General features: G+C 35.6%; 3 protein-coding genes across 5 annotated transcripts in view; 2 read left to right on the top strand and 1 right to left on the bottom strand.

The window, feature by feature from the left end:
• The first annotated feature begins 324 nt into the window (after nucleotides 1–324).
• On the top strand, nucleotides 325–6,922 carry si:ch211-254p10.2 (solute carrier family 40 member 1). Its single transcript, XM_058747965.1, is given in 9 exon segments — nucleotides 325–427; nucleotides 1,267–1,334; nucleotides 1,474–1,633; nucleotides 2,384–2,499; nucleotides 2,683–2,809; nucleotides 3,101–3,291; nucleotides 3,293–3,356; nucleotides 4,951–5,613; nucleotides 6,663–6,922. Coding segments are annotated over 9 exon segments (1,752 nt in total).
• On the bottom strand, nucleotides 5,495–13,584 carry LOC131521548 (serine/threonine-protein kinase pim-2). The gene is made up of 11 exons (XM_058746380.1): nucleotides 13,453–13,584; nucleotides 12,616–13,296; nucleotides 11,402–11,496; nucleotides 11,221–11,271; nucleotides 10,662–11,040; nucleotides 10,346–10,522; nucleotides 10,146–10,234; nucleotides 9,645–9,997; nucleotides 6,991–7,114; nucleotides 6,764–6,877; nucleotides 5,495–5,632 (listed from the first exon to the last, which is right to left on the bottom strand). Exons 2-8 carry the CDS (start codon nucleotides 12,950–12,952, stop codon nucleotides 9,965–9,967), a joined length of 1,161 nt encoding a protein of 386 aa, XP_058602363.1. The 5' UTR covers nucleotides 12,953–13,296; nucleotides 13,453–13,584; the 3' UTR covers nucleotides 5,495–5,632; nucleotides 6,764–6,877; nucleotides 6,991–7,114; nucleotides 9,645–9,964.
• rapgef5b (Rap guanine nucleotide exchange factor (GEF) 5b) overlaps nucleotides 13,550–26,826 on the top strand; it is a 67,392-nt gene continuing 54,115 nt past the window's right edge. Inside the window, exons 1-7 of one of the 3 annotated variants that reach the window (XM_058746371.1) lie at nucleotides 13,550–13,565; nucleotides 14,358–14,597; nucleotides 17,693–17,758; nucleotides 18,762–18,868; nucleotides 20,007–20,128; nucleotides 20,293–20,461; nucleotides 25,111–25,192. In XM_058746371.1, coding sequence (XP_058602354.1) covers nucleotides 14,469–14,597; nucleotides 17,693–17,758; nucleotides 18,762–18,868; nucleotides 20,007–20,128; nucleotides 20,293–20,461; nucleotides 25,111–25,192 — 675 coding nt within the window. In that variant the 5' untranslated portion in view covers nucleotides 13,550–13,565; nucleotides 14,358–14,468. Of the gene's footprint in view, nucleotides 13,566–14,243; nucleotides 14,598–17,692; nucleotides 17,759–18,761; nucleotides 18,869–20,006; nucleotides 20,129–20,292; nucleotides 20,462–25,110; nucleotides 25,193–26,826 lie in introns of those variants that run through there. The other 2 variants (XM_058746370.1, XM_058746372.1) reach the window with 2 other exon arrangements.

Consider the following 26,826-nt stretch of genomic DNA (forward strand, 5'->3'; position numbering starts at 1 on the left):
CATAGTATTTATTAGATGTGATAAACTATACACATATTTAAAATATGACTCATGAATAACTAAACATTATTTACTATTGACTAATGATTGCATATATTTTAGGATGTTTATAATTATTTTGAATAATTATTATTTTATAATAATTTTAATTATTGTTTTTTTTAAAAATATTTTTTAAATTATTTTTTTAACACGTTTGTATATATTAAGCCTCATTGTAGTGCATGACAACCATCTCAATTTTTTTAATGTATTTCTTTTGAACAATTTATACATTTACAATCTATTGATCTGATTCTAATACAGTCATGCTGTTCACACAGGATGTCTCTCAGAACAGAGGGGGTTCAGTGTGGTGGTGTTGCTGTGGAGTTTGACAATGATAATGACAGAGATTCACCTGTGATCAAAGCCAGGAATATACCACGTATGTTTCTTTACTTAAATCAAACTATTTATATTGCTTTGTGTACAGAGGGCAGGTTTAATAGTCAAATACCTGTGATATTTCCATATAACTACACACTCAGTTTGCTTGACAGAATATGCAAGGAACAGTTCACACAAATTTAAAACTTCGAGTTAATATTTAGTGAACATTCTGAGTCTTTTTAAACCACTTGACTTTTTGTGAAACAAAAGAGGAAGGTCATGTTTTTCCATGACACCAAAAGGATGTACAAAAAGCTTGATCTATTCAAGTCAAGTGCGATATTACAGTTATACTGTATATATAAGTTTTGTTTTGGGCTACAAACAGATTCAAACTGAATTACTGTAAATCCAAGCTTTTCATGTTATTGACAGTTTGTGAGGAAAGTAGTGTATGTGAATGTCTGATTCACTTGAACTCATTCACAAATACAGTGATGGTTTTCATGAATCAGAGTGATCCGGTTCTTGAGTTTATGGTTTATGAGACTAATCTAAAATCCTCAGTCCCCATTCATCATAACTGTCTGGAGCGACCAACATAAATCTTCATAATTTTTACTTTTGTTCTCCACGGAAGTAAAACGACAAAACAAAACAAAACAAAACCCCAAATGAGTTTAGAAAGTAAACAATCCTTTTAAATTTTAAAGTAAGGCTTATTATAGGGTGATTAAAAATAAAATAGAGAAACATTCATCAGCTATTTTATATTCGAAGATGCTTAAAATCTGCAGAGCCTGCTTGTTCTTGCTGTCTGGCTTTAAACAGTCTATTATTCTACAACCAATGCGCATACAAGTAATAAATCTTTCAAAACTCTTTATCTCATAGCATCAGCCCTCATCTACCTCAAGGGCCCAAAGTTCCTCATCTATGTGAGCGGAGCGTTATCTATGTGGGTAAGGAGCTGGCAATGCTGGCACTCAGTAAACAGGGCATGAGCTCTGGCACACTATCCTTTGAGGACCACACAAAAGATGTGAATTGTGATATCTCAGGTATGATATCTTGAGCTGATCATATCTTTTCGCATGCCAGGGTGATCGCATGTGGCATTTCGCCATCTCTGTCTTCCTGATTGAGCTGTATGGGCATAACCTGCTGTTAACTGGCATCTTTGGACTGGTGGTGGCCGGATCGGTGCTCTTATTAGGGGCTTTGATTGGAGACTGGGTTGACCGCAACCCGAGAAACAAAGGTGAAAATGCATTATGTAGTGCATTTATAGTAAAAAAAAAGAGAGAGAGAGAGGTCATGTTTGGTTTATTTATTTATTTTGAAATATTATCATAATTTGCATTAATATATCATAAATTTAAATAACAATTAAGTACCTTCAAGATTGAATATTTCACCATTTTAATTATTATTTAAATTGTCAAAAAATTATCAGCTATTTATATATCATGGTATTGATTGTTGTGCTGTCTTTGATTTATTCAGATGTTTAATTTAAAAAAAAAAAAAAACATTAATATATTTTTCTTAATATATTAAATCCTTAAGGTCAAGATTAAAAATAATAAAAATAAAAATAAATAAATACTAATATAATAACAATGACAACAACAATAATAATAATAATGGTGTTTAAACAGGCTTTGTTATCTTCATGGAAAACAAAGATCAAACTTCTGAACTGACTGCATTAATGAGAATTGTCATGAAAAAATAGAAAGAAAAAAAAAACTCCCCCCCCCCCGCAACTAACTAATGAACTAACTAAATTATTATAACATAAAATATAAATGATAAAAAATATTAATAATTATAATATGAATAATAACAAAGGTCCTTAAAAAGGCTATAAATAAAAAAAATATATTGAAATATTTTTTTCTTTTGATTTTGAGGAGAAATATGACAGAAGCATTTTTTCCAACTGATGAATGTATTTTATTTTTGTTTATTTTAAGTATCATAATTCCCTCTCTATCCATCTCAACAGTTGCCCACGCATCCCTGTTTATTCAGAATATCTCAGTGACCGTCTGCAGCATCGTGCTCATGTTGGTGTTCTCGTACAAAAAGAGGATTGAGGAAATCTGGGATGGGTGGCTAACTGTAAGTCCCTCTTACACTGTTTGTACCCTAAAAATGTGTCATTATTATGCCAATTCAGAATGCAATTATGCATTCAGAGTAGCACTGTATGCCTACTGTCTCTGGCTAGTCATTGCTGAACATAAGCATTCCTGCTGTTATGACATAGCATAGTAACTTATTGCATCGCACAACTCACACAAGGTGGTTTGTTATACGGTGGTGATCGTCCTGGCAGATGTGGCGAACCTCGCCAGCACAGCTCTCACCATTGCCATCCAGAGAGATTGGATAGTGGTGATCACAGGCTACAACCGTGGTCATCTCGCAGGTATGGACGTTACTATCTGTAATGCTAATCTGCGATATGGAAATCATAGGTGTTTTAAAATTTACCAGTCAAATGCATTAGATACCGTATATTACTTGCAAATAAACATGTACTGTATCTTCTCTCAAAAACACTCCACACAGGAGAAAAAACTCAATTGATCTCAGAGTTTGATGTTAGCATGTTTCTAAGCTAACAGTGCAATGCTCTAATCAGCCTACAACTACAATGCACACGCAAATATTCTGTAAAAAAAAAAACATTTTGAGCTTTGATTACCTCCTGATACAGGAATGAATGCTACAATGAGGCGAATCGATCAGGTGACCAACATCCTGGCTCCACTGGCGGTGGGTCAGGTAATGACCCTGGCCTCTAATGTGGTTGGCTGTGGCTTCATCTTAGGATGGAATCTGGTGTCCCTTATTGTAGAGTTCATCTTCCTCTCTAGAGTCTACCGGATCGTACCAGCGCTGTCCGTCAAAGCCACCAGCTATGGAACATCAAAGCTATTTAGAGAAGAAAAGAGAAAGAAAACGCTCACAAGGTAATAAAAGATTCAAACCCATGAAATATATTGTATATTTAAAGTTGCACTCAGTAGTTTGATGCGCATTTTAGTCAATATTGCAGATATCGCCTCATACTGACACCTGATGTTGTGGATATAGCATATTACAGAAGTTTTCATTTACAATTTAGTTTCTGAATTTGAAATGAAATGCAGTTTGAATTTAAATGGAAAGGAAGAAGAATTAACAATGAATTGACATTCATGTAACTGTAATTTTTAGCAAAAAAGGAAAATACAAACTTTAAATGTGGGATTAATAAACTCCTGTATGAAAGTTATGAAAAATTATTTAAAAGCCTAAAATTTGAAGGTTTATAGGCCTTATGGACATAAAGAACAGCAAAACATAGACAGATGGATGGATTTATGGATAGATAGATAGATAGATAGATAGATAGATAGATAGATAGATAGATAGATAGATAGATAGATAGATAGATAGATAGATAGATAGATAGATAGATAGATAGACAAACGATAGATAAACAAATAAAAGAGAACGATAGATAAACAAATAATAGACCGATAGATAGATAGAACGATAGATAGATAGAACGATAGATAGATAGAACGATAGATAGATAGATAGATAGATAGATAGATAGATAAACAAATAAAAGAGAACGATAGATAGATAGATAAACAAATAATAGAACGATAGATAGATAGAACGATAGATAGATAGATAGATAAACAAACGATAGATAAACAAATAAAAGAGAACGATAGATAGATAAACAAATAATAGAATGATAGATAGATAGATAGATAGATAGATAGATAGATAGATAGATAGATAAACAAATAATAGAATGATAGAATGATAGATAGATAGATAGATAAATAAATAAACAAATAATAGAATGATAGAATGATAGATAGATAGATAGATAGATAGATAGATAGATAGATAGATAGATAGACAAACGATAGATAAACAAATAAAAGACAGAACGATAGATAAACAAATAATAGAACGATAGAATGATAGAACGATAGATAGATAGATAGATAGATAGATAGATAGATAGATAGATAAACAAATAATAGAACGATAGAATGATAGAACGATAGATAGAACGATAGATAGATAGATAGATAGATAGATAGATAGATAGATAGATAGACAAACGATAGATAAACAAATAAAAGACAGAACGATAGATAGATAAACAAATAATAGAACGATAGAATGATAGAACGATAGATAGATAGATAGATAGATAGATAAACAAATAATAGAACGATAGAATGATAGAACGATAGATAGAACGATAGAACGATAGAACGATAGATAGATAGATAGATAGATAGATAGATAGATAGATAGATAGATAGATAGATAGATAGATAGATAGATAGATAGTAGTCTACATTTGAAGTGGATCAAAAAAGTTCATCAAAGTTGTCTTAAGACAAGAACGCATTTTGGTTTTAGGTTTTAGGACAACTTTGATGAAAGGTTTTGATCCACTTCAAATGTTGAATAGTGCAGACAGGCAGACAGACAGATAGATAGAATAACTGATATATAATCCAAATCCACAATCCATCTCGGTTTGTTCAGGCAGGACGTCAGCATGTCCAGCTGCTGCTATCTTAGAGGAAAGCACCAGCCTGCATTTACAAGAAATAAGCCGAATACCAGTGTGCCTCCATCGGCTGCGTGGGCTCCTCAGCACCTGCCGGGAAGGGTGGTGGGCGTATTACAGACAACCCGTTTTCCTCGCCGGCCTGGGCCTGGCCTTCCTTTACACCACAGTGCTAGGCTTTGACTGCATCACCACCGGCTACGCCTACACCCAGGGCATCAGTGGCTCGCTGCTCAGCATTCTAATGGGCGTGTCGGCTATGGCGGGGCTTCTGGGTACTGTGCTTTTCACAAAGCTGCGCAAAGCATGTGGCCTGGTCAACACTGGGGTCATTTCCAGCGCTCTGCACCTAGTTTGCCTGTTGCTTTGTTTGTGCTCCGTGTTTGCCCCCGGTAGCCCCATGGACCTCAGCGTGTTAAATATGGGGAATGCGTCAGATGTGGGAGGGATGACCGGAGGTCACCAGAGGCACGGATACCCACTGCGTGGAGGCAGCAACCAGCCTCTGCTGCCAGACCGTTCCTCCATTCACTGGACCAATAATACTGTGCTGTTTGAGAATGCGCCAGCAGGGACTGGACCAGAGTCTTACGTCTCCATCATCCTGCTGTTCCTTGGAGTCATTACAGCTCGAGTTGGTGAGTAGATGCCTTTGTCCTAAAATATAAAAATAAATAAACAAATAAAAATGTATACACTACTGTTTCATTTTTTGGGGTCAGTATGATTTAAAAAAAAAAAAAGTCTCTTATGCTCACTAAGGCACTTTTTAAATTTGAATATATTTTTAAAATGTAATTAATTCCTGTGATGGTAAAGCTGAATTTTCAGCATCATTAGTCCAGTCTTCAGTGTCACATGATCCTTCAGAAATAATTCTAATATGCTGATTTTATCCTCAAGAAACATTTCTGATTATTATCAATGTTGGAAACAGATATGCTGCTTTTATTTTTTGTGTTTGTGTGAAAATTATAATACATTTTTTCAGGATTCTTTGGTGAGTAGAATAAAAATAGAAATAAACAGAAATAGAATACAAATAGAAATCTTTGTAACAAATCTTTACTGTTACATTTAATAAATTTAATGTGTAATCTTTTTCATTAAAATAATTAATTATTTAAAATATATTTGGCATAAACTTTTATTATTTTTATATATTAGGAAAAATCTTTCAATAAAACCGTTTCATTGCTTCTGCAAAACAAAGTCATGTTTATGGAAGCGTATATTTTGATCTCAAAAATTCGGACTTTTCTCTCAAAATTCTGAAAAATGTGAGATATCTACTCAGAGTTGCGAGATACTTGCAAGATACTTTGAGAAAAAAAGTCTTATGTGAGTTTTTTGGTAATTGCAAGATACAAACTTGGATTTGTGAGAGAAAAAAATGGTGAGAAAAAAAATTCGCAATTAGTGTTTTAATTTTTTAATTCTAATTTTATGTCTGGAAATGCTGAATTTATATCTCCCAATTCTGACTTTTTTCCTCATAAAATAGGGAAATGTTATTATAGAGATGACAACAAGTCTCATAAAGTATGAGAGCGTTTATGAGAGGCAAGATAAAATGTCATGTGGTATGACTCAACATCATAATTTAGTAAGAATCGTATGCTATCTGATTATATTACATGTTATATCACCATGACGTGTAACCTAAAATAATGTTGTTGTTTTCCAGGTCTCTGGTCCTTTGACCTGACAGTGACTCAGCTCTTGCAGGAGACCATATGTGAATCAGAGCGTGGTGTGGTGAATGGAGTCCAGAGCTCCATGAACTACCTGATGGACCTGCTGCACTTCATCATGGTCATCTCTGCACCCCAGCCACAACACTTCGGCATCCTTGTCATCATCTCCATCCTCTTCATTTTCACGGGACACACCATGTACTTCCTGTATGCCAGGAAAGTCAAGAGGAAACCACGTACAAACACATAAGCAACACAAATCTCTCTTGGGAATGTGTCTCAATCCCTGTGCTGTGCCGTGTGTTAAGATTCACTTACACAAAACGCACTGTATCCAGCTCAGTACATTGAAAAAAGCTGTCGCTGTGATCTCTTCAGAAGAAAGAAAGGGTTTGGCAGCAGCATTAGTACTCAGGTGAACATAATCAGGAAACAGCGCCTCCTGTTGACAGTCAAAAGAAACACCATCATAATAAACTTGGAGAGCCAAGCTTTACTGGAAGTTAATAAGTGCACACTATTACAAGTACAGAACTCAACAGAGCTGACACAACATGTTTTCATGGATTATTAGCTAAGTAAACACCTTTTTTGTAAATCTTCTCACATTTGTCAGCTAAACAGAAACCAGTTTTTAATAAAACACCAGTAAATGTCATTTCTTAGTAATCCTGAAAATTGGTACTTGGCACACAAACTACAAATCTCGTCCAACAGACAAAAGCTGCTTTTAACAGCATGTAAGGGGAATAGCTCTTATTATTTGTGCTTTTGACTGACTATTTAATCTTTTAGTTTTATCCCTAACTTTTCAAGTGAAAAATTAGTGAGTTTTAACAAGACCATGGACTGTATCTGTTCCCCGTTTATATAAGTATTATGTCAAGGTCTTTTAATTGATTACTTAAAATGAGTGTTACTTTTGAGTTCAAAGTGGATGAAGACAGAATCTTATACCTCAGCACTTAACTGTTATGTTCTGAACTCTAGCTTGAACTTATTTGTGGACAGTAACAACAGAAGTAATGGTTAACATATATGTACAGTACTCAGACTGCATTGCATCTGTTTCAGTTGTGTTAATAATCTATTTTATGGATTATGGAACACATTTTACTTCCCAGATTATTTTTACTGCTGATGTGTTATGTTAAATGTTGTTTGAGGATCCTTTAAGTGTCAGACAGTTCAATGACAACCAATAAAACTGCTTTCAGAAGGAATGCCTGTTGAAATGAATATTAAATGTGGCTTACAGTGCTGTGTATTTTGTTAAAATATATACTCTAAAATACTTATTTTAAATATATATATTTTACTGTACATACAGTTGTCATGACCTTATATTGCAAATGATTTGTCACACCATATATAACTAGTTAGGTGAACTGCAAAAAGGTTAAATGTTAAAACAAATTCAAAATTTTTCATTTAAAATGAAAATTTCAGCAACTAATATGTATTCCAATCTATACGTTCACTCAAAGTACATTAATTAGTGAATCTTCTATAATGGACATGTTTTAACTCATATCTATATTTTTTATGAAATTGGCCTGTTTTTTTTTTTAGGGACCTAATGGGCAGGTTTGTAATTCTGTCCTTTGTCCACCAGATGTTACTAAAGACTACAAACAAGAAGATACAAATACATGATGATAAAAACTAAATATTAAATGCCACTAATATTTACTGCATAATACATGTTTAAAAATGACAATAATTTTTGCCTATAATTGTAATGTAAAATTAGAGGCTAAAATACCTTTGTAACAACATCAGTCTCATTACACGTGCATTACTAAATTTGACTAATTCTCAATTATTCAAAACCCCCAAAGAGGAATGTCTGAAGAACAAATAATGTTGAAACTGTTAATGTGTCTCGTTTTACCAAATATGCATATCAAGAGTGGGAGTGGCTTTGGAATCATGTACACTGTGATGTCAGTTTACGGTCATCAAAAAAATTTGGGCGACTTTTCCACATGTGTGTATTGTCAACAAACAGCCTTATTTGAATTATTTAAATTGTAGGGAAAGAATAGCATGAGAAAAGCGTGGTATGTTTATGCGATGCAGTACTTGAAGTTCAATGACAGTGAACGGATTATAAACCAGTGGATAAGTATTAGACTGTATACTAGTACTTACCTCTATAAACCAATACTTACCTTCAGCAGATTATGAATAATATTGTCACTATGAACAAGGCCAGTTTAATTCATGCATATTATGATGTTTATTGTTTGCTTTGAATGGAGATCAGAGCAGCTGAAGACAGGGTATCTTTGACTGCTGGCTATGAAGATGGCAGTGACAGGACAGGGAAGGCCTTGGGCTCTGGTAGGGTCCATAACTGGTAGGGAACCTATGGGCAGTGACAGTGACCTATGGCACTGTGACTGTGGTGGCCTGAGATAGGGATATCTGGAACTGGAATGAGAGACACACAGGCAGCAACAGGAAGATCTGAGGCAGTCCTAACACTGGTATCTGAGTGGAATGGAACACTTGTACTAGAGCAGCCTGAGACAACTAGAAACAGGGAGCTCTGGAACCAAGGAGACCATGGAAATGGCTTTAGCAAGGTTCATAACAAGAACCTATGGGGGAGTAGTGACAGGAACATCACTGGCAGGGAGCTCTGAAAATTGGACAGTCTAAGAAAGGGAGCTCTAAAGCAAAGCCATTAATGGATACTGGCTTTGACTAAGAACATTACACAAACAGGGGCAGGTACGGGACCTCGGGGACCAAGCTGTCCATAAACATCTGAGGTGGCTGTAACAAAAAATCTTGGGTTGCTTTCACAGGAACCAAAGACATAGGAGGAACGAGAGGAACAAGCAGCCGGCTTTGGGTGCTGACTTTGGCTGGAGCCATTACAGTTCCCTCTAGGCTAGCCATAGAAGGGAGCTAAGAAAGTTACTTTCACATAAAATTGAATGATTTCACTAAAGACTACAAACCTGACACACTGACACAAATCACTCGGACCCAGGAAGCCCAAGATAGGGAGCTGTGGTCCCAGGGCACCAACTTTGGAAGTGGTGTGATCTCTGCCACTGGCTCTCGGGCAGAAATCTTTAGGGCAAACGTATTCCCTTGGAAGAGGGCAGCCTTCGGAACCAGCTATGACTAGGGCCAAACAGATTGGAACATCTTGGGATGTGGAGGGAGACAGGAACTAGCTCTTGTGGATTTGACAAGAACCTCTGGAGCCACGATAGGGATCTTGGCGGCCAAAGCCACGACTGCAGAACCACTCCAGGGGTTCCTGTCCTTTTCTTTACGCTGTTTTTAGCTTCTCCACTCCTGTGACCTAAAACAAAACAGTAATCACATTTTCAGAAGTGAATCAGAAAATTGTTACCTAAGCTAATGTAGCCTTACAGTTATAAGAAAACCAAAAAAAGACTTTCAAACTTTTCAAAAAGCAAGTACGATTTAGCTGATCTTAGGCTTAGTACCTTGAACCAGTCGTGGAGAAGAATCTCACTTAATCGAAGCCGCTGCTCTGGCTCTTGCTGGAGACAAGAACTAATCAACTGGCAGCATTCTATGAAGAACAATGTAAAAAAATGTCTGATTATTACTTTGAACTTCAAACGTTCTTTCTGATCATGTTATTCTAAAACATTTTATACAATTTGCTTCATTAAAAGCTCACCTTCTGACAAGCCAGCTTTGGAGAAGTTGTTTGCATTGATCTTGTTCAAGTCATCAGCATTGGGAAAAACCCCGCATATCAATGCGAACAAGAGAACACCAAGGGACCAGACTGTTGCTGGCTTCCCATTGTACTCACCCTTCTCCTTAAACTCCGGGGGGCAGTACTGATCAGTGCCTGGAGGAAAGTGATTTAGAAACATCTGTAAGGTTGCAATATCACAGCATTTTTCTAAGCATCCATTAGCATCTGGTGCTTACAGGTATTTGATTCACAACAATGGTTCCAACTTTATGGCTTGAGGGATAATACACACCAGTGAATATCTTGTAGGCCGATTTCTTAAGGAGGTCGCCACACCCAAAATCAATTAGCTTGACTTCATGGGTCTCCTTATTAATGAGCAGATTTTCAAGTTTGATATCGCCGTGTAGAACCCCACGGCGGCAGCACATGTAGGCAGCCTGTGTTGCCTGCCGCATGACGACACGAGCTAAGCTTTCATCGATGCTGCCTCCGCGGCGTTCTGCAAATTCAAACAAGTCCTCGCAGGGTGAGGGGCAATCCATCACCATAATATAATGGTCATGCTGGTCCTGCCAGTCCAGCAGTTGGATTATTTCTGGAATGCTGGGGCCTCTGTTGGCGAGGATGTGCAGTGCAACCTCTAGTGGAAGCGGCTTGGAATGACCCAGCTAGAGGAAATACAATTTTTAAGATGGTTAGATGGATGTGGATTCCCATTCTAGGATTCAGACCAGTATTTCACAAAATGACCTCAATGGCAACTTGTCTATTGAAAAATCAGCTATAGTAATATTTTTTACAGTAAATTGAATAGACAGAGGAGAAAGTAGAGAGCACAGCCTACTTACGATACTAATGTATTCCACATTCTCAGTCTTTGCGACATATTTCACTGCTACCTAATAAATAATACAATAAACAGATTGTTAAAAAATATTTACAATTAATATAAATGAAAATCAAAAGATCAAATTAATCAAATTCAGATGATTAATCTGCTAGCTAGTTTCTGTAAGCAAAAAATAAAACCTTAAAGCCATCCTGCAGACGACTCCCCTCATACACAGCTCCAAAAGTCCCTTCACCCAGCATGTCGCCGATCACATAGTGGCAGGAATTGATGACTATTAAAGGAAAAACAGGCTTAGTTGAAATATCAAGCATTGACTGCAGTGTTTTCCAATTCTTGTTTAATTAAAGCTGCAGTCCGTAACTTTTTTTGGTTAAAAATGATCTGAAATCAATATTTGCAAGTACATAACCAGCCAGTGTTCAAAACGCTCGCCTTACTTTAGCCCGATTCACAACGGTTAACTTATAATAATGTTTTCTAATTTTAGTGGTACAGGTAGGTTTTCATGGGAAATTCGAGCATAGCACTGCGTAAACATAAAGAAGTTGTCCCGGCTACTAGGCTATCGCATGTGAGGATCCTGCAGGTGGTGGATCATTTAGCCTTTTCTCGCAGCAGCTAAAATAATTAAATGTATCATTTTGATGGTGGATTGTAATCCAGAAAGGATTATGTGTTTATGAAATTAAATTATATTCCAGTTTTAAATGTGCTTCTGATTACAGATAGCCTGGGATTACACAAGATTTGTATTTTAAAGAAAACCCGTTCGAAGGGAGCATAATTTGCTTTCTGGGTTAAAAGAATTTCTTAATATGAAATTTGAATGGCATGACACGCTACACACTAATACACACTATATTCATAGTCACGCAATGCTGATGTTGTTAACATTAATAATTTGAGAATAAAGTACAACAATAATAATAATTTGCACGGTTTGATGTGATATGAGCTAACCGATCTTTAGATTAAATCACCATTGGTAGCGCGATTTATGGTAATGCTTTTTTCCGCAATTGGTCAGAACAAACGTGGCAGACTTGTTACTTACTTGTTCAGATGGCAATATAAGGTGAACTTTCTTATTTGGGTCATATATTCCAAGATGTAGGCTAGATTCTGTGATTTCGAAATACAGTAAATGTCCACACCAGTGCGGTGACTGACAGTCACACATACTCCTCAAAACAGATTCATCCATGCTGGAGCCCTGCCGAAGCACAGCCCACACAAGCAAGATAATTCCGCAATTCCAGGTTTTCAAACAGAGATGGCGACAAAGAGGCAAAACCTACAGACTGCAGCTTTAATAAAAAAGTGATAATAAAATGGCTTGATATAGTATCAAGAGAGTGTGTGTGTTGTGTTATTGCGGCAGTAAACTTACCCTCAATTTTCATCTTTCCATTTTTCTCCAGCTTCCTTGTCAGAGGTGACACAGGGACCTCTGTGGAACTAACTGAAGTTTGGATGACATTGACGCTCCAGTTTGATGTGGTGCAGACTGGAGTCTGGGCAATGTCGTTGCTCCAGTTGGAAGGGGTGCGCCGGACTGGAGTCTGAACGATATCGGTGCTCCAATCAGAAGCGGTGCGGTCTGGATTATGGGTGATGTCAATGTTCCAGTCTGACACTGTGCTTACAGGATTCTGGGTGACGTAAGCGCTCCAGTTTGATGCAGTGCGTGATGGAGTCTGTGTGATATCAGTGCTCCAGTCTGACATGGTGCATGCTGAAGTCAGGCCAGCATAAATGTTCCAGTCAGATGACGTCTGGACGAAATCCCCACTCCAGTTCGATGTGGTAAAGGCTAGAGTCAGGCCGGCACTGATGCTCCAGTCAGATGCAGTACAAAGGACTGGAGCCTGGGCAATGTCAATGTCTGATGCGGTATCGACTGGAGTCTCAGCGACATTGTCGCTCCATACTGGTGATTGGAGGACATCTGCATCAGGATGAACAGCAAGATGTTCCTCTGCTGCAGGAGAGACTTCAGGGTCACTGCCTGAAGGTTCCTGATGATTGTGGTTCTCTATAGTACAGATGAACTGCTGTAGTGAATTCTGATCTAATGAGGGGATATAAACCAAAACATTGTGTTAATCAAACAATATTAATTATTAATTGCATATTGCATAGTGGATACTCATATTACTGCATCTAAGCTGTTAAATAGTATTTAATTTTTGGATCCTTGTACATATTCTTAAAACATGCCATTTACCATCAGGACTTCTTCTAGATAGTACTGCCGCTGTATCAGTACCCTGAGCCTCATCTTCACCCTGAACTGAGCTGGCCTTCCTGCTGTATTTTTGACCAGCTCTCCAACAAGAGGTCCACCTCCACAACCTGAACTTCTTTTTCTTTTTCTTAGAGGTGTCCTCCTTCCTCCCTTTCTTCTTTTCCCCATCCACATCCTCCTCTCCAACACCAACTGGATGTGGGTGGACTTCCACCAAACTAGTGAAAGACTGTGGCGGTGTACCAAGGAAATTGTACACACGCCCAAAATCTTTTTCTGCCTCTTTGCAACGAGAGCTACGTTGACCCATTGCTATAGTTATTTAGCAGCAGAACGAGCAAAACGAGCGTTGCAGAATGTTTCACCTTTATAGAGTTTTATGATGTCACAATCTACATTTAGAACAACTGCCTTATTCTATGGAGCCTCACCGTCACGCGGGAAAATGTTTCAATTTTCTTGTGCAGCATCAAAGCGCCAGTTTTAATGAAGGGCACAAAGCGCACAATTATTAATTAAGCGATTATTACACGCTTTGTCATTTATCTATTTGATTTCAAGTCGAATACAAGCAGAAATTATGTAGTAGAATTTACTGAGGATCATACAAAAACATGCGTCGCTTTATAACAATGGTTATAAAGTCCCGTACTATTGCATTTAATGTCATTCTGGATCATGAATTTTAAACAGTAGCGTAATGAGTTACAAAAAATATTTTAAATCGTTTAATTCAGGTTAACACCATGATCTCATAGGTACAGCCCACTCAGGTCACGTGACACGTTACCTTTTTCAACCCCACACCTATGTTTACTCACGTGTCTGCCATTGTCACGATGCCTGCTGTGTGTAAACGAGCCCTGTACTTTTTCTGGTTATAGATGACTATCGATTTCATGTGCACACCTGTTGGTCAACATCCGTCACTGATTTCTATGTGGGAATTCGAGCTTTTCACTTCCATCCTGTGCTGACTTGTCCTGGACTTGGAGATGGTGGACGAGAATCCGACTGGTTCTTTTAAGGATCTCATAAGTAAAGTCCTTGAAGATCACAGGAGCAGAACTGATCCTCCTCTCTTATTGAAGAATGGCTCTCAGTTTAAGAAGAACCTGGAAGTTGTAAGTGTTTTAAAACTGACTTCACTTGCACTTGTGCTTGCGTTGTGGCACATTTAAGTGTAGTATTTGTTTAAAATTTGTTTTGGAAATGACTCCCAACAGTGACTTTGAGAACAACTGAACTAATTCATTTCATTGGACAGCTGTAATATGAGATTGGTTAAAGGGAAACCAGTTGGGTGGGATTTTAAACCTTGAATGAGGTGAATGTTTCTTCAACACAAAGACAATGTCAATGCAAGAAGATATTTCAGATATTTTATATGTAGCCTCATAACAATGAGACCGGTAAATTGATTATATATAATGTATACCTATATATTGTATGTATGCATGTACACCTGACTAATTTGATAGGGTCTGTAAGATTGCTGTAATTTTTTTTGTCTTTTATGCTCACCTAGGCTGCATTTATTTGATCATGAATGCAGTTCGATGTTAATATTGATATTCAGTATCCCGATTCAAAAGTAAAATATTATTACAACTTCAAATAACTGCTTTCTATTTTAATATGCATATTTTAAAATGTAATTTATTCCTGTGATGGTAAAGCAGCCATTACTCACATGAGCCTTCAGAAATCATTGTAAAATACTAATTTGGTGGTCATTTAACATTTCATAGTATTATCAATGCAAAAAATGCTTGTTTTACTTAATATTTTGTGGAAACCATCAACCCCCCCAATAATATATATAATATATATATATATGTGTGTGTATATATTATATATATACACACAGTATCTCACAAAAATGAGTACACCCCTCAGATTTCAGCAACCATTTTAGTATATCTTCTCAAGGGACAATACTACAGAAATGAAACTTGGATATATTTTAGAGTAGTCAATGTGCAGCTTGTATAGCAGTACAAATTTACTGTCCTCTAAAAATAACTCAACATATAGCCATTATTGTCTAAATAACTGGCTACAAAAGTGAGTACACCCTAAATGATAACAGTTATACGTAATTTAACCATGTAAAGCCACATGTCCTATTCATCATGTTCATGTTTTTGTCTGCTTGACAGGACCATACAAATTTGTGTATCTTGTATTAGAGCAGTTAAAATTTGGTGCTTTGAGTACAATTCTCTCATACTGACCACTGGATGTTCAACATGGCTCCTCATGACAAAGAACTCTCGGAGGATTTGAGAATTAAAATTGTTGCTCTCCTCAAAGATGGCCGAGGCTATAAGAAGTTTGGTAACACCCTGAAACTGAGTTACAGTACAGTGGCCAGTGTCATACAGAGGTTTTCCAAGACGGGTTCCACTCGGAACAGGCCTCACAAGTGTCGATCAAAGAAGTTGAGACCTCCTGCTGTGCTTTAGGTGCAGAAACTGGCTTCAAAAACAGATGCATGAGTGCTGCCAGCATCACTTTAGAGGTTGCAGAAGCAGGTCAGCTTGTCAGTGCTCAGACCATACGCCGCACACTGCAAAAAGTCAGTTTGCATGGCCATCATCCCAGAAGGAAGCCTCTTCTGAAGCTGGCTCACAAGAAAACCCGCAAACAGTTTGCTGAAGACAACATGCCCAAGAGCATGAATTACTGGAAACATGTCCTGTGGTCTGATGAGTCTAAGATATACTTGATTGGCTCAGATGGTGTCCAGCATGTGTGGTGACGCCCTGGTGAGGAGCACCAAGAAAACTGTGTCTTGCCTACAGTCAAGCATGGTGGTGGTAGCATAATGGTCTGGGGCTGCATGAGTGCTGCTGGTACTGGGGAGCTGCGGTTCATTGAGGGAAACACGGATTCCATACTGAGACATTCTGAAGCAGAACATGATGCCCTCCCTTCAGAAACTGGACCGAACGGCAGTTTTCCAACATAATAACAACCCCAAACACACCGCCAAGATGACAATGGCCTTGCTGATGAAGCTGAAGGTGATGGAGTGGCCAAGTATGTCTCCAGACCTGAACCCTATTGAACACCTGTGGGGCATCATCCTCAAGCGGAAGGAAGGAGTGGAAGAGGATCCCAGCAACAACCTGTGCAGCTCTGATGAATTCCAAGCCCAGGAGGATTAAGGCAGTGCTAGATATCAATGGTGCCCCTTCAAAATATTGACACTTTGGACACAGTTTTGACATGTTCACTTAGGGTGTACTCATTTTTGTTGCCAGTTATTTAGACAATAATGGCTATATGTTGATTTATTTTTAGAGGACAGTAAATTTGTACTTCTATACAAGCTGCTCGTTGACTACTCTAAAATATATCCAAGTTTCATTTCTATAGTATTGTCCCTTGAGAAGATATACTAAAATGTTTGCTTAAATGTGAGGGGTGTACTCACTTTTGTGAGATACTGTATATGTATGCAAGTAGTTTTAATTAATTATAGTTATGATTTAGAAGTACATGTAATTTCAGCTACCTGAAAATTAATATGTACCATGTATGATATAATTTCAGTATTGCATTTTGCAAACACTTGCAAACACTTTTTTTTACAGAGCAATATACTTTTCCTTGTACAAATGGAAAAGGTCTCAAAATAATTCTAATGTTTGACAGAATAATAACTAAAGCAGCTTTCAGTTCATCACGTGTTGCTCATCTCTTCATTATGTAATAGTATTAATAAATGGCCCCTGTTGTTTCAACAAATTCTAGACATGGGGGTTAGAGCTGCTGTTTACACTGACAACAAAAATGACTTCACCGTGTGTTTCCCCAACAACCCACATGAGTCAATTAGCTAAAGGACACAATGAGTTTTCACTACAGGCTGCTTCGCTTTTTCTAACTGTGGTTTCTTTGGAGACACAATTCTGCCAGCTACCTGTATATTTCACAATTCTGTTGCCTGTGTTTTGATGATATAACATAGCTTTTATTGTTTATATGGTCATTTGTTGTGTTTCAACCAATCTGATCTTTCAACAAACTTACATTTTGTAAATAAAAGTGGTTGAATTGGAAAACCTAGACATGATGTTGATATGAATGAATGTTTTATGTAATCGTCATCGCTGCTGTTTTAAGATAAGAAGCAGCAGACAAAGTGTATTGTCTCAGGACAAAGAGCTGTATTGTTTTTAGATGTTTAACCTCTTTCTCTCTGTGTTAGATTATATCTCAGAAGCAGCCAACTGAATCCATCTGCTGTTCAAATGCAGGACAGACTAGACACAAGGTACACATCAGGCATTTACCTCCCATCGTTGCTCTCGGCCCTTCAGTGACTTGAAAATCTGGTTGTTTCATGGTTTCAAAGTGTAATTAATTTGACTGATAGAATGGAGTTATTGTCAGCACTTGTTTTAGGTTATATAATTGTTCAAATGCAGCTTCCTAACCAACTGGGAGATTGAGATTATTAAAAACGCATCCTGGTAAACACATGAAGAGCATTTACACAGTTTATGTTCAAGTCAAGTCAAGCATAATTGTCACCACGGTGCTACATACTAGTTAAACATAAATATGTGACCCTGGACCACAAAACCAGTCTTAAGTCGCTGGGGTATATTTGTAGCAATAGCCAAAAATACATTGTATGGGTCAAAATTATCGATTTTTCTTTTACGCCAAAAATCATTAGGATATTAAGTAAAGATCATGTTCCATGAAGATATTTTGTGAATTTCTTACCGTAAATGTATCAAAACTTAATTTTTGATTAGTAATATGTATTGCTAAGAACTTCATTTGGACAACTTTAAAAGCGATTTTCTCAGTATTTAGATTTTTTTTGCACCCTCAGATTCCAGATTTTCAAATAGTTGTATGTCGGCCAAACCATACATCAATGGAAAGCTTATTTATTCAGCTTTCAGATGATGTACAAATCTCAATTTCGAAAAACTGACACTTAAGACAATAGAACAATAGAAGTACAAGAAAAACAATTATAGACCTATACAGCAGTTAACCATCTGACTAATACATATACTATAAATAGTTGCCTATACATACACAAACTGAGACTGTACAAAAACTTTATGTAAATACTGTACATGAAATTGTGCAAAAGAGATATGCTCTATATTTTGAGTAAATAGTGTTTAATATTTTGTTCTTGTTTAATTCTGACCCTCTGTTTCCAGTTTCTGTCCTGACAACGTTATCAAATTTTATTGTCAAAATCTTTCTGATGACCTCTCATGACTTAAGAATGTTCTCTGTGTGTTGTGAAGGCTTGCGTGAGTAATGTACCTTGTGCTGGCCGAGCACTGAGGAATGCTTTCTTATCCAATGGCCAGGATAACTGGAAAGCACATATTAAACTGGCAAGAATCATCAGGTAGGTTTCACTTCAATAATGTATGTTTCTGGTTATAAAATATGTCCATTCATGCCAAAGGCTGATAACTATAGCTATAAAGTTTAACCCTTGTTTGCTGTTGGGGTATTTCAGGACAATAAATGCTTAAATTACATTTGCTTAAAAAAAAACTTCCACAAAATGATGTCAAATTTTTCATGTTAACACCATTACACCACTACAAAAACGTAGATCTTCGTAGATCTGAATTTTACATAAAATGTTGGCATTTCATATAAACGTATATAAAATTATTAGAAATTGAGGCAAATTTTTTTAAAGTGCCATAAATCTAATTCCATAACAATAGGGAAGTCCACTCCACAGATACAATATAACCGTAATGGCACAGAGGAATAACATCATTGGAATCACTTTCAAAACAATATTTTTCCTGATGAATCTGATGTACGATAAAACATTGACAGCCAATCAGAATTCACCTGAATTTAAGGATCTCAAGCATTTAAAATGGCAGACGACATAACTAGCATGCTATTATAATAAACAGAACGTTAACATCTGTTTAACATTATCGTTATAGTTATCATTCTTGGTGTGAATGGGACTTTAATATGATCACATGTTGTATCACGTATCAACTTAAAATCTTAACAGAATAAAAAGGTTTTGCGATTTTAAATAAGAGTTTATTTGCAAAAACAGAACTCCATTTTTACAAATTTTCAAAAATCATGTTTTTTTTATGTTATCATGTTTTTATTGTGTTAGTTAGCTGTTTTTTTAAAGTTATTTTTTAACCTAGTCAAAATAACCCAACTGCAGTTTGATTGAGATTAATTGGAAAGCACAATGAAAAAACATGATTTTTGAGAATTGTTAAAAACGGAGTTATCTGTTTTTGCAAATGTACTCTTCATATGTTATCATAGAAAATTAGATTGGAATTTACAAGTTTATTTACAAAGTCACATTAACAAACCTTTTATGAATCTACATATTTCAAAATATACAAAAACATAAAAGTGGTTTATAAATCTTTTTTAAACGACCAGCCAAATATTAGCCAGTGTTAATTTATTTATTTATTGAAAGCATTATTATAATGATTTTGTTTAGTAAAATGTTTTCCTGTTCTCATCTGGCATATTCTCAGGAGGGCATATATTGGTCTGGAGCTTGTGGAATGGCTGATGGATCATTGTGAATTTATCCAGAACAGGACGGTATCTTCCAAAATCTGGAATGTTCTCCTGGACATGGGCATTCTGCTTTCAGGTGATTGGATCGGCTGCACAAGCATATGCTGTAGAGTTTAAATGATTTATTGATTATATTATAAGCACTACGGCCTGGCTCCATATGAGGTGCCTGAGCAGAAAAGAAAGTCTAGACTGCTTTGTGTCAGATGTTTAACCCCGTTGTTCCCCTGTTGTGTCCAGTGGAGCAGAACAATGTATTTGAGGACTCCAGGTCTTTGTACCAGTTCACCTTTGAGGAATGTGAGGCCCAGAGCTGTGATTTCAGAAATCAGGTCAACTGGACGAATGCAGTACATCTGCTGCTACAGCTGGTCCCATACGTGCAGCTCCACGGTGGAACCCAGAAGCGGTGAGCACATGTTTACACATAAAGCTTAATGATAGTGTTTTTTCTTAGGTCGAAGGTCATTAAGTATCTTGTCCCACAGGACTGTAAAACGTAATAGCTTTTAATTTACCATCCAGCGCTAACAGAACGTGCCTGGACCCGACAACAACCTTTACTGATTACCTTAGCAGAGCTAAACATATACAAAAGAGGCTTTTAATTACTATGTCAGTTGTGATTATTTACCACTTGGATTGTTTGTTTTTCTTGGCTTGGAGTCCAAAAGATTATTTCGATGCAGGCTAAAGTTTTACATCTGTTCTTGAATCAGCGCCTCAACTGCTTTTTTGTTTTGTTTTTTTGGTTAGTTGACAATTGAATGATTTTCTTTAAATTAATTTCTACTTTCCTAAATTCAAATGAGAATTTCAATTCTAGTTCCTGTTTGCTGTTGCAGTGCTGAGTCCTAAAACCCAGGCACAAGTTAGCTTTTTAGCATTTCCGGTTTCATAATCCTGAAGTCATTGGGTTTTTTGAAAGGGTTTTGTTTAAATGCCTGAAATAAACACAAGCTAAACACAAGATATTTTCACATTTTATTCTATAACACCAAATACATGAATAATACTAATACCACATTGATGCTTTTTAAATTGCTAACAAGTAGCTAAGAGGTTGTCTAGAGGTTAACTAAAGAGGTTGTCTGGAACATTAAATGTCATAATGCTGACCTGGAAAAATCATACAAACCCTAGTCCACTTCTACAGCTATTCCTCACACTCTTTCAAACTATTCTACCTCAATCTTTCCAAGCTGTAGATTTTAAATTAATGTGGAAGTAGTTGTCAGAAGCTTAATGGTGGTGATGTTAAAGTCATGTGACCTTGGTGTAGTTTGTTTTTAGCCTGCGTTTAGCTTTTTATTTCTGGTAGTTCTTTTTAAAGTCGTCATGACATGGATTTAAAAAAAAAAAAAATTATTGTAAGTAATATGTTCCTAGAGGTTTACTTATTATGTTAATTGCGCAAAACACAAATAAATATGTGAAAAAATGATTATTTTCAACCCTCATTCTGACCCTGTTTTTTAGTTCACCCAAAAATGAAAATTCTGTCATTAATTACTCACCCTCATGTCGTTCCAAAACTGAAAGACCTTAATTCATCTTTGAAACACAAATTAAGATAATTTTGATGGAATTTGAGAGCTCTCTGACCATAGACAGCAAGAATATTACCACGATCAATGCACAGAAACATAGCAAGGACGTCAGTAAAATAGTCCATTTGACATCAGGGGTTCAACCGTAATTTTATGAAGCTACGAGAATACTTTTTGCGCAAAGAAAAAAATAATAACATAATTCTTCTCCCCGAGTTACTGTCTTCCGCCATTTTGGAGAGTCCCCCAGAACGTAATCAACATAATGAGCATTATTTACATTCAGTAGACAGCGTGCGTATGCTGAAAGTAAACAATGCTTATTATGTTTACCATCAAAAATATCTTAATTTCTGTTCCAAAGATGAACGAAGGTCTTACAGGTTTGGAATGACATGAGGGTGAGTAATTAATGGTAGAATTTTCATTTTTGGGTGAACTATCCCATTAAGCAACTGAGCACCAGTGGGCGGGGCCTATGGTGAGAAGATGACTATTCGTCGATGTCTTGCTCTGGAGGCAGTGTTTATGCAAATGTTTGTGCCTGGGTGATGTCATCTTGCACCTCAGATCCAAAACGAGCCGTTTTTGGAGCTTGATTAAATAAACGCTTTGTTTATAATGAGGAGGACATTTTAAGCTATGAAACTTGCAGGATGTTTAAATGGTACAAAGACCTCTTATGTACCAAAAGATCAAGGCAAATTTGATTTCTTATGTCATGACTCCTTTAAGCTTCAAAATTCATAAAAGTTGTGTTCACACGTGAAGACTGTAAGAATCAAACTTTTTCTTATTTTCTGTAATAATCTAAAAAGCAGTGGAAAAATCATTTTGGCTTTCTTTCGAGGGATCAATTAACACCCATCACTTTATTGGTTAAAATGATTAGGAATTAGGAACATTTATTTATTTATTTATTTATTTATTTATTTTCACTTGAGGTAAAATCTGCATTTTATTCACTTTTTAGTCTTTAGTAACCTTTGACTTTCTTCTGTGGAACATCAAAGATATTTTTACAACTGAAAGATATCTTATTTTGTGCTTTGCAGAAGAAACGAGTGTCTCTAAGACACGAATTACAATAGGCAAATGGGGCTTGTAGAAAATCTAATGTACAGTCATCATTCAGGATTTCTCCATGTGCATACTAATGTAGTAACGTCAGCTGCAGTGCCAGCCTTCACCAGCAGATGTCTGTGTGAGAGTGCGGGACAGATGAATGATTTTGCTCCAGGCTCTGTCTGTCTCACTTTCAGATATTCAGACAGACCCAACCTGTTCAGAGTGTCGCCCCACTGCACAGCGCTCTCCTTTTGACCTTCCACTGTCTGTCAAAGCATATCTCATCACTTCTCAGACATGTCAGTATAAGATGCAGCCTATCCGTCTGTTTCTTCACTGCCTCTGCACTTTGGCTTTGCGCTGTTATGCTTTGTTGACGTTACATAACATTGTTTAAAAGTTTTGAAATATTATTGATAGCTCCTCAAGGAGGTTTAAAAGTTCTAAAGTTTTGGGTGTAATTATGATGTCTTTATAATTTCTAGCTATCTTTAAAAATAAAAATATATTTTTTTAAATAAACAACTTCTGTTTATATGTCAAAAAATGTATTATAAAAGATTGTATATAACATTACAATAAATATTAAATGTAAACAAATTTTTATTAAATTGCACAACTTGTTAAACAATCTATTTGTCAAAAATGTACTATAATACATTTTATAAAATATTAAAGTAAATATTAAATTATACATTAAAAATTAGTAATGTAAAATGTATACATGTAAATGTAATGAACTACATTTTATTAATTTGCCTTTTAATAAACTTTAAAAAAAATCTGTCAAATGTGTTATAAATAATAAATACTTTTTCTTATTTAAAAGTACTAGATGTAAAAACAATATTAACATGACAAATGTAAAATTTCACACACAAAATACTATTCTTTATAAATTAAATGTAACATTTTATTAAATAAAATTTTTTTTTAATTCATAAAATTTTATTAAAATCTGCAACTTAAACTATTTATGTATCAAAATGTATTATAAGAATAAATGTTTTAAATAATATTAAAATGAATAAAATGTAAAAGATTATACATTAAAAATTAGAATGTCAAATTATACATGTAAATATAGAATTATACATTTAAATTTATTAAAAAATACCTGGGGCCAGTGAAAATATTGGCAGGGCAAGTAGTACTCAATGCTGAGGTTTGTTGACGTCCTATGAGCCACAAAGAATCATGCGGCTCTGGCCTCACTCACCCAGATCAATGACGTTTAGCACTTTGGTAAACCGTACGTAATCAGGAGGTCAGTGGACGTAAATGGAAGTTGAGCTATAGGTCGTGTCCCTCTGCTTCATTTCCTGCCTGCTGGGAAAGTCGGTCAGGTTCTGTCCTAATGGCTTTGTCTAGGCAGGATGTCCATCTTTAGCGAGATCAAACCTGTTTTTAGGCCCCTCTGTCTGCGCCTCCATATGGCCTGATTAAGCCAGTGTGATTTTGGGACATTATTTTGGAGTTTTGCTAGTGTTCTAGCCAGCACAGTCACAACTCTCTGTTGTCTAAAGTTGTTAATGTTTGTGTTTAACAGTTCAGTGTTACAATAAAAGATTGGTTTTTGCCTTAGAGTGATGTTATCAGATGGTCGTACTAAGAAACGTTTTGTATTAGTGTTTCATGTGATTTTGAGAAAGGTTTATACCATGCAGTAAAAGGTATTGTCCTTACATCTTGTGAGTATATGTGTTCACGTCTTAATCTTTTTTAATGAAATGATAAATTACTATTAAAATGCAGGAATAATGTGTGATGCTATTAGTTTAAAATAGCTTCTATTTGAAAATGTAATTTATTCCTATGAATTATTACTACAGGCTTCAGAGTCACATGAAATCATGCAGTTATTATTATTATTAATTATGATAATACTTAATGATTTTGTGGGAACCGTTATACATTTTTTCAGTATTGTTTGATTAATAGAATGTTTAAAATATCTAAAAGAAAAGTCATGCTACAAGACACTACCTGAATTAACCTTTTTTTTTTTTTTTACAAAAAGGTCAAATTATCTGATATTTTAAGACTTCTTAACCTTGATACACAGTCATAACCAACATGCAGAAAAAAGTCAGAATCCATTATACCACATGACTTTAATCTGGTAGACAAAAGTTTTTCAAATAAGAAATAATAATGAAACACTATGCCAAACTACTTTATAAGCACTACTTTTACTTTGTCTCCCAAAAATATCTAAATGAATTGCAATTAAGAAATGAAAACAAGATCATAATAGAAAAAAAGTGTTTGTGTCATTGTGATTTAAATTGCATTTTTAAACTAATTTTTAAAATAAATAATTGATCCAGACAGAATTTTTTTTTTCTTTTATTATTGACCCATTAAGTCCAAAAAAAAAAAACCCCAGCCAGATGACTGAGATTACAGTGTGTTATAACTGTTTTATTTTGTTCTATAGCTATAAAGAAGATGCACAGAAAGCATCTGATGTTTGTAATCCAGTTCTTCAAATGAGAGCTTTGGAGCGTCTTACTTCAACGGTAAGAAAACTATATCTCTATCTTTTGAGCTTTTTATTAATTTTTTATTTTTTCATTTCCAAATCCTGTATTTAGGAAATTTACATGTGAGTGCACACATCCAATAAGACCAGTTTCACACCTAAAAAAAAAAAAAAATTTAACAACTAGTGAACCTGTCTTTTTCTGTGTCTTCTCCCTACAACATACAAAAGGTTTAGTACAGAGCATTTTCAGTTGCACAGAAGCCCTGTTCCACCTGCGTTCTGTCTGTTTGTGAGCCAGCAGCTCTGCTGTAATGACTGAATCAGTACATTACTGTGGCCATGCGGCGCGTGCTTAGCTTCCAGCTATTAAGGTAATGTTGCAGAACCTCTCCTCAAGGTGGCCTGTGCACCTGCAGTCACCTTGGCAACAGAAATATAATGCCACTTCCTGTGATTCAGAGAGGGTCGCCATTTGCATCGGACACCCTGGGAAACTGATGATGCTCACTGTAAATTTCATCTGAACCTTTGTATTGCTGTGTTGTATTGCTTGCTCAGTTTAATGGCTTAATCAATGAACTGTATCTTTAATGTGTAGCTTGTGGTGGTGTTTAGGACACATCTACGCATAATCAGTAACTATAGGATTTAGAGCAAAACCTGGTAGTAAAATCAACTTGGCAAAAAATCGAATTTGTGGAAATGCCATAGGGGTTTGGCAAAAGATAATATTTATGTAAAGTTCAAGATAATCACTTAGGTTTTTTTCTTTTTATTTACAGATAAATTTGTCAAACGTAACTAATTTATATGCAAGTGTCCAATCCTAAGAAGGTACCCGTGTCACAACATGGTGGCCATCATGAAATAAAGTAGCTTTTTCTAGGCCATATGATTTTATGTAATTTTAAACAGTATTTGTCAGTTATACACTGGTATATCAGCAAAAGAAACCTGTTTGTTGCTTTTTGTTTTAGATAATGAGCTGTGGAAAAGCAAAATATTATCATCTAAAAAAAAAAAGGTACTGTAATGAGCTGGAGATCAAAATATTAGTGTCTCTCTTTTTTTTTTTTTTTTTTTTGGAAATGTTTTAGTGTATGTATGTGTGTAAGGAGTTATTTTTAAGCATTTAAAATTACAAATACATATACAATATTCTACCGTTCAGAAGTTTTGATCAAGAAGATTTTTTATTTATTTAAATTTTTTTAAAGGAAGTCTCTTCTGCTCACCAAGGCTGCATTTATTTGATCCAAAAAAACAGTAATATTAAACAGCAAAAGTAATAAGATATTAAGACTTTTGTAGCATTATAAATGACTTTATTGTCACATTTTGATCAATTTAATTTGTCCTTGCTGAATAAAATGATTAATTGCTGTAAAAAAAAAAAAAAATCTTACTGACCACAATCTTTTGAATGGGATTTCTCATTCAGATAAATGCTGTTTTTGAACTTTCTATTCATCAAAGAATCCCAAAAAAAAAATAAATGCACACAACTGTTTTCAACATTGATAATAATAATGAATGTTCACTGAGCAGCAAATCAGCATATTACAATAATTTGTCAAGGACACTGAAGACTGGAATAATGGCTGCTGAAAATTCAGCTTTGCCAACACAGGAGTAAATTACAATTTTCTATATATTCAAATAGAAAAC

The sequence above is a fragment of the Onychostoma macrolepis genome, chromosome 16 (assembly GCF_012432095.1).
Source record: "Onychostoma macrolepis isolate SWU-2019 chromosome 16, ASM1243209v1, whole genome shotgun sequence".
Lineage (NCBI taxonomy): Eukaryota > Metazoa > Chordata > Actinopteri > Cypriniformes > Cyprinidae > Onychostoma > Onychostoma macrolepis.